The 7,864-nt window shown below is 48.8% G+C and overlaps 1 protein-coding gene across 1 annotated transcript; it reads right to left on the reverse strand.

Annotated features, from left to right (window-relative positions):
- Positions 1–841: 841 nt before the first annotated feature.
- LOC121837521 lies at positions 842–7,864 on the reverse strand. The gene is made up of 3 exons (XM_042293130.1): positions 7,594–7,864; positions 4,539–4,739; positions 842–1,290 (listed from the first exon to the last, which is right to left on the reverse strand). Exons 1-3 carry the CDS (start codon positions 7,862–7,864, stop codon positions 842–844), a joined length of 921 nt encoding a protein of 306 aa, XP_042149064.1.

Genomic DNA, 7,864 nt, shown 5'->3' on the forward strand with positions numbered 1-7,864 from the left:
TAGACCCGAGTTTTGTAGTGCTGTACGGAATTCGCTGACTGCAGTTGAAGCAGAGCGAATTGAAAGGGTTGCAAAACAATTTGTTCCAATTGGTGATAGGTATTTTGGAAGATGTTATTACGATTATGAGTACATTCTTAGAGAACTTTCTTTGCACAATTTATTAAAAAGACTGACTGCTTGTGATGTTTTATTTTTACATAAATTTGTTCACGGCCATATAGATAGTGAGTTGGTGATATTGCTGGTATATCATGTTCCAGCTCGTGCTATTAGAGGAACGAGTGTATTTTATCCCTCAGCGCAATTGCAATTGTCGCGATTGGTGCAGATGCAAATTTGTGGTAACGAATTATCGCCTCATGTTGATGTTTTTTAAGATTTTTTAGTTTTTAAACGAGAGTTTGATTTATACCTTTTCGGCTATGGACCCACACCATATTTTGTAACAGTGGCAGACATCTTTATGGATTTTTCTTTTGTATTATATTTTATGTGCCACATTATAACTTCTGGGGCACAGATCAAATAAAGCATTATTATTATTATTAACTTGGCCAGTGTGTTTGCAGTCATGTGCCTCAAAGCTGCCATCAGGCAACACAAGCAATCAGGGAAAGAAAGCACCTTCAAAACTTCTTATCTCATGACGAAGGCTTTCATCCTGGTTGAAGTAACTGGTAAACAGAGCATAGATAACACTCTTTTCCAATGACCCATGCCATGGCATAACTTGGTAATTATGTAACTCTCGTAGATGCTCTTGTGGAATCTCATTTTTTGAAGAAATATGGAACGAATAAAAGATCTCAAAACAAAGGGCCTTTAACTGTTTATTTTTTTACCCAGGCAATGTTGCACACAACGCTCCTATTTGTGGCCTCCATCTGTTTAATTTCTTTGCCTCAGCAATCCTGAGCAGGACGAGCCTATTTTCGTTTCTAATTTTCTTCATTTTAAGCTTATGCTCACTCCGCCTCATTTCGTGCTCGGCTTTTAGGATCTTAAAGCGGAGGTCGTGTTCTTCGTCTTTCCTTTCTTGGTCCCGCGTGAGATGACCAAGCCGAACATCTTGTTCAGCACCTAACGTGCGCTCCAGCACTCTAAAGCGCCCTCCAACGCGAGTAGGCGCCTCCCGGTGGGGACTTCCCTGGCGATCACTTGCTGCTGCAGATGGTCCAGCTGCAGCTGTGAGCTGCACCGTAGCTGTGAGGGGCACTCGAGCCATGGGGGCTGCTCCACCACTAGGCACCACAGAAACTTGGCTCTCTGGCTCACCCATAGCAGAATCTGCACACAGTATGAGAAACAAAGAATACATTCACATCACATTATGATCTCTAATATGTGAAGTCTGCTGACAAAATAGAAACTATAGGAATTTAAAAAGTTGAAGGCTCTATTCCCTATAGGTACGCTGGACATCCTTTTGCAACACTAACTTGGCTTACAGGACTAATGGAGGTTACATACTGAAGTGCAAGATACCCTTTTTCCTGTGTTAACACGAAACCCATTACAGTCGAACCCCGCTTCAACGAACGCCGCTTGAACGAAATTTCCGGTTCAACGAATATTTTTTGGTTCCCCGTCAACGGCCCATTGGAGTCAATGCATAAGAATTCTCACTACGGCGAACAAAATCTTGTGCTGTTCCGCTTAAACAAAATTTTACAGAGCAATTCGAAGTTTGAATGGTTAATTTTCCATACGAAAAACAAACTTTCGAGCACTGGTGCATTTTGGCACATAAAATATGTCTATTATAAAGTTTCAATCGCATGTTGAACCACCAGAAACTGCCACTATAACCGATACCCGAGCGCGACGTTGACCGGGCGTGCAGGCCACCATTACTTCATAAAGACGGCGATGAGGCTGGCCTTCCTACGCTGTTGCACCGATGTTTCTCTAGCTCTTGGCTTGATAACGCTCTGCTGCAGACTATTTAAAGCCAAAGCTCAGTTTTTTTTTTCTTCCTTTGTCAGTTGTCATTTTATCAGTATGGTACGACGACAACAACGGTACAGGGGCTTTTTGCACATGGCATGATGGCACTGCCAAGCAAAACGCAAAAGTTTTTATCCTTACAAGATAAAGCTCGCATCCTGGCCGAAGTTGCAAGTGGACAGAAGAAAGCTGTCATCGCCGAAAAGTTCAGAATTTCTCCGAGTTCGTTGTCGACGATCCTAAAGTCGAAAGATGCAGTCAGTCAAAAAGGCTCTTGCATCGGGGACATCGGCCAAACGAAAGAAATTGACACCGTCGGCGCACGAAGAGCTCGACAAGACTGTGTACACATGGTTTGTGAAACCGAGGGCAAAGAAGATACCCATCAGCGGAAGCGTCGTGCAGCAGAAGGCCTTAAATTTCGCTTGCCTGGTGGGAATCGACAACTTCAAAGCTAGCACCAGCTGGCTCGACAGGTTCAAGGCCCGCCATGACATTGTCGGCAAGACGCTTAGTGGCGAGTCGGCATCGGCAGACACAGGCAATCCTTCTGCTTGGGTGTCAACAAACGTTTCTGCCTTGTTGAATGACTGCGAGATGTCTGACATTTACAACGCCGACGAGAAAGGACTTTTCTATGAGATGCTGCCGTCCAAGACTCTGGAAATTAAAGGTCAGCGCTGCCATGGTGGAAAACACAGTAAAAAGCGCGTGACCATACTGCTGTGCACCAACATGGACGGATCCGACAAGCGTCCACAGCTGGTTATTGGCAAGAGTGCAAGGACCCGTTGTTTGAAAGAGAACAGGAGTCTTCCCGTCAAGTATGTGGCCAACAGCCGGTCTTGGATGACGCGGGCAATTTTTTCGGAATGGGTCGAAAGGTTCGACTGCGACATGAGGAGGCAGGGCCGGCGAGTTTGCTTGTTGCTGGACAATTGCTCCGCTCACTGAATTCCGGATGCTAAGCTCACAAATGTGGAGCTTAAGTACTTTCCAACTAACTGCACTTCAGTAATCCAGCCCCTTGACCAAGGTGTCATTAGAAGCCTCAGGTGTGCCTACCGCCAGCGAGTGATGCAGCGTCTCCTACTAAACGTGCACGCAGGTCGAGACACCAAGTTGGATCTCTACATCGCGCTGCAGATGATGGCTGCTGCATGGACTGCAACCAAACGTTCAGTCATCGCCAACTGTTTCACGCATGCGGGCTTCAAGCTCGAATACCCAGACGCCGACTCTGCTGAGGATAAGGAAACAGTGCGTCCGCCGAGAGAGGCAGTTACTTCTTGGGCTGCGCTTCAGAATGCCGGAACTGCGCCATCCGGTGTCGCGCTGGAAGATTTCATCAACGCTGACATGGAGGTTATCGCTCATGAAGAAGTGAGTGACGAGGACATTATACAAAGTGTCCGCGGCGAGGCGCAGTCAGATGAAGACGACGTGCCGGACTTGCAGCCTCCGCCATCCATGGCACATGTACTGGATGTGTTCGACGTTCTCGGAAACTACGTGGCTGCGCATGATGGCAACCTTGCCATGAACCTACTCGCCGAATGTGAAAACCGCGTCACGGAGCTCCTAACAAGGAAAAGGAAGCAGGCATCATCATGGTCGGATTGTTGACATTTCATCCAAGGTACCTGCTCATCAAGCACATCGTTAGCCCTACAATGCGACAGTGTGGGCCTTGATATTCACATTTTGACCCCATTACGGCGTGTTCAGTTGCGAGCTGTCAGAAAACTACTTTTGTAGGATTATTCATATTTACTCAATGGACTTTCCATGCATTCTTCCATTTCGCACAGGTGAAAGGTCGGCTTTCTGCAGCTTGTATGCCGATATGTAGACATTTCGCACAGTAGCCACCAGAAGATTTTGCACCAGCAAAACTGGTAGACAGTAGGGGAAAGCTTGGCAGATGTCGATCAGTGGACAAAGTGCTTTTTCACAGCACTTGCGATTGAAAATTCCCTTCGGTGTGACAGGTCACGCGAGCTATTTTGTTCGGAAAACAACCTCAGAAGTTGCACTAACATTTATACAAATATGGCTGGCAGTAATATTGGCAGAGAAACATGCAACGGTGTTGTAAGGGATGAATATCTGGTACCAGTTGTGCTGATTTTGTTTTAAGTAAGACGACTTTTTAGGAATAGAAACATTTCACTACTTGTTATTCTCCTTTACGTTCCTTCCATATTCCAAAAGCCAAAATTGCAAGTTATCTTGGTCATAAATGCATAAGTTGGTACAATATCACTTGCAAAGTAGTTATCGAGCCTCAGTCAGCTTTACTTTTGCGCAAACCACCGGCGAAAAAGCATTGTATCAAAAACAGTGGAATAAATGCGGAGCAATGCGACCAAGCAAATAGGTCTTACTTTGCGTCTGCTTTGTTTCTTCCCTCTTTTGCTCAATCTCTTTCGCGTTATGCTTCTCCGAAGTATCTACTGGACTGAGGGACGTGTGCCTCTCAGTCCAGTAAAATCAATTACAAACACCTTGTAGAACATAACAGCTGAGGGTTACCGTCCTTCAGGAGGCCGACCCCCAGAGAACTCTGGAAGGTTTCCTTCCCTTACCTGAGAAGCCTTCCAAGGAGAGCTCCTGATCAGCCCGTTGCACAACCATCGGCTCCAGGATGTCGGCCACGCTAAAGAGTGCTTGGCCGGCATGCCTGCCGTCGCTGTCGCCGCCGTTGACCAGCCGCCTGGCCATGTGTGGGGCTGCAGCCCCCACAAGTACGGAAAGCTGGCTCAAGCCAGCTCCTGGTGGTCCTCCTCCTAAAGAGATGTAATACCATACACGCCACTTTGTAGGCAGGTTCCACAGACTTTGGGAAAACGGCAAATATTACAGTGAAGAGTAAAAGCGCAACGTACAGTCACACAAATTTAACTTGGGAAAGAGATGCCCACCACAGACAACACCTGGCCCTAGTTTTGTGTGCTGCACAATACACCGTTATCATAACAATAGGTCTGTTCGATTCACCTGAACTGGCTGAAGTAGTTCGCGCAGTGCAGGAACTGGCGCATTCGATTTAACCGGAGGTTGCACGACCCCTGCATGGCCGCGTTTGATTCATCTCAGTGCTGCACGAGTTATCCTCGGCATGCCTTGCTGCATACGCGACCCGGAGGAATAACACGGAGCCAACGGTTCGAACATCAAGAAACTACATTCAATTGGACATGGACGAGACAATGAAAAATACTACCAGAAAACCAACAAGCACTGGCGGCGCTTGAGTTTCGCCAGTCACTGTCTGCGCGCCGCCTCTGATCCGCCTTATCTAGGCGGCGCGTGCAATGCGTGCGTGGCCGGCTTGACTCCGCCACTACGAGGGAAAGTTCACCACCTGTGCCCTGTAGTCGGGCAACTGGCTGGGGAGCTACCGCTCCCCCCCCCCCCCCTCAAACTTCACTGGCATGTCGATGACAGTGTCGTCGTTGTGGGCGTCGGGGTGGATGGCGCTGCTGGGCAGACTGGCGTAGAAGGTCCAGTCGGCGCCGCTAGACGAGCGCGATGGCGCGTTCGAGGTCACGCTCGCCTAATTTGTTCAACGTTTCCCTGACAGACGGGCAATCCTCACGCAAGGTCCAGGTACAGCAGTCCATTGTGCTGCATTGCTGTTAGGGTCCGCGGGGCCGTCCTGTAGAGGTTACCACGAGTCCTGGCAGATAAAGAAATCACTGATGCCACTTCTTTCCATTACACAGAGTCTGCAGCCTCACGGCTCCTCCAGCTGTCATCGCTGTACCAGAAGCTACCTGCAAATGGGTTTCGTATTCCCGGAGGCTTATCTTGTTTGCTTCGCAGATTTAAAAAACGAAATCCCCTATAAACGAGATAGCGGACCCCAAATCCAGAAGTGCGACAACGGGAACATCAAGCAGCGAAATCGTCATGCGCAGTTCAATGATGTTAGGCTCGGGCTGGATTCAACATACTGATGGAATCTGTGCTGCGGCCTCGCTGCCCCCAGGGACTGTAACGGCCGTCGGCGAGTGGCTGTCTGGTTTCAGCGTCGCTGGCCGTAGTAGTTTCCCTGGTTGTTCTGGTTCCAGGTCTTTGCCGCCGTCTCGTGCCACCTCTTGTTTGTAGTGTCCAGAAGTCTTGGACAATGGTTTTGGTGATGTCCGGGCTGCTTGCACTCATAGCAGCAGTCCGACGACGACAGTTGCCTGCTTAGGCCACTCGCACTGAGGTGCCCGTCCGACCGCCTTCAGTGATCGAGTAAAGGACCACAATAGGAGGGCCTCCACTAGGCTTGCGAACGGCTGTCTAGGGGAGGGTTTGTTCTGTTGTGGCTGGGGTCAATGCTGCATGGCTGCGGGATTTTGACCGCAGCGTGCCAGTTTTTCCCAGCACTTGCAGGAGCAGACTGATGGAGATGGTTCGCTTGGGTGGTGATCTCCGTTGGGCCCCAGCTTCGATAGGGCGCGGCCAACGACATCCCACCTGTCGTGGCAAACCCCGCTCGGGTCTTTCATGGGCCCCGCTCTTACCTCAGGGGACCCCTCGATGAAGACAAACATCCGCTTACCCCGCACGGTAGAACGCCATGCATGCCACACCAACCCTCCTGGTTGACGTGGTTGGGAAGGGAGGTCTCGTTCGGACAGTCCACTTGCGTAGATGCCTCGGGGCCCCGCCATGCCGGTTCGAGCGCGTGCATGGCTGGTGGCGGCGGCACAGTTCCGCTCGGCATGAATAGCTTCCTCGATGAGGCAAGCAACCCAGGCAAGCTTTTCAAAATTCTCAAAGGTGCGGCTGATGAGGTAGACGTGGTATCTTGGGTGGTACTGTTTTCTGACCTGAGCTACTCTGTCCGACTCTGGTGAATTCAGGTCTGCCCTTTTGAAGAGGGTGCTACGTCCTTGCCTTCAGCTCTCGGAAAATCTGCGTTTCGTAGCCTGCACGCATGGAACTCTTCTTAAAACCTTGTCTGGAAGTCCGCCAGGCTGGCTTTGCATCGCCGCTGCACGACTCCTTCACTGCTACTACACTTTTCTGAACTCGCACTGAACTAGTTCGGAACTTTCTGGTGGAATCAAACAGACCTAATGTTAACTTGATACTGTTATTCCTCATATACTCCCAACTGAAAAATGCTATTGGTACCGGCTGGGTCTGTGGAGAAAATAATCGGGAACCAATTGGAACCAGTAACAATCAGAACTCATGTTAATGCTTAGTTTTTGTTAAAGTTGATTTTTTTTTTCATTAGAAGAATGTTGCCAGCTGGAACCAACTAAATCACATTGGTTCCAGTTAATACCGTTTGGAATTCCAAGTGAATTTAAAGGGAAGTTTTTACTGAGTACACACTTTTTACACACGCACAGACGACGGCGCCACTGCAATGCGGGATCGGCGCCTCTCCGATTTCACTAGTACAACCTATGGTTCTCGATAGCAAAGGTTTTCGCGTAACACTAGATACCTGAATCGGACACTACCGATATGCAGCTGCCAGCACGTTAAATAAACCCTGAAACGAACAGAACACGAGGCGAAGTTAAAACAGAAAGCTCTAAACACAATTTCCTCTCGATAAAGGGTTTATGACGTCAAGCTTACACCGGCTCACACGGACTCCTCATTCAACGTAGTTATGAAAAGCAAACTCACCTGTTGCAATGCGGTCTCTGTTGTCGGACGATACTTCCTTTTTCCATTTTGTTTTTAAGTTGTCCCAGCACTTCTTGAGCTGTTTTGAATCGCGTGCTCGGACCCCGTGGTTACTATTATATTCGATCGTGAGGAGCTCCCACGCCTTCGCCCTTGCCTCTGTCGATGACTTGTTCGTACATCGGCTCTCGATGACTGGGTACTTCGGCACCAGCTCCGCGAGAGGAAACTTCTCATTTTCAGAGAAAAAAACTTTCTTCGGCTCCGCCAT

The sequence above is a fragment of the Ixodes scapularis genome, unplaced genomic scaffold (genome assembly GCF_016920785.2).
Source record: "Ixodes scapularis isolate PalLabHiFi unplaced genomic scaffold, ASM1692078v2 PGA_scaffold45__5_contigs__length_3442486, whole genome shotgun sequence".
Lineage (NCBI taxonomy): Eukaryota > Metazoa > Arthropoda > Arachnida > Ixodida > Ixodidae > Ixodes > Ixodes scapularis.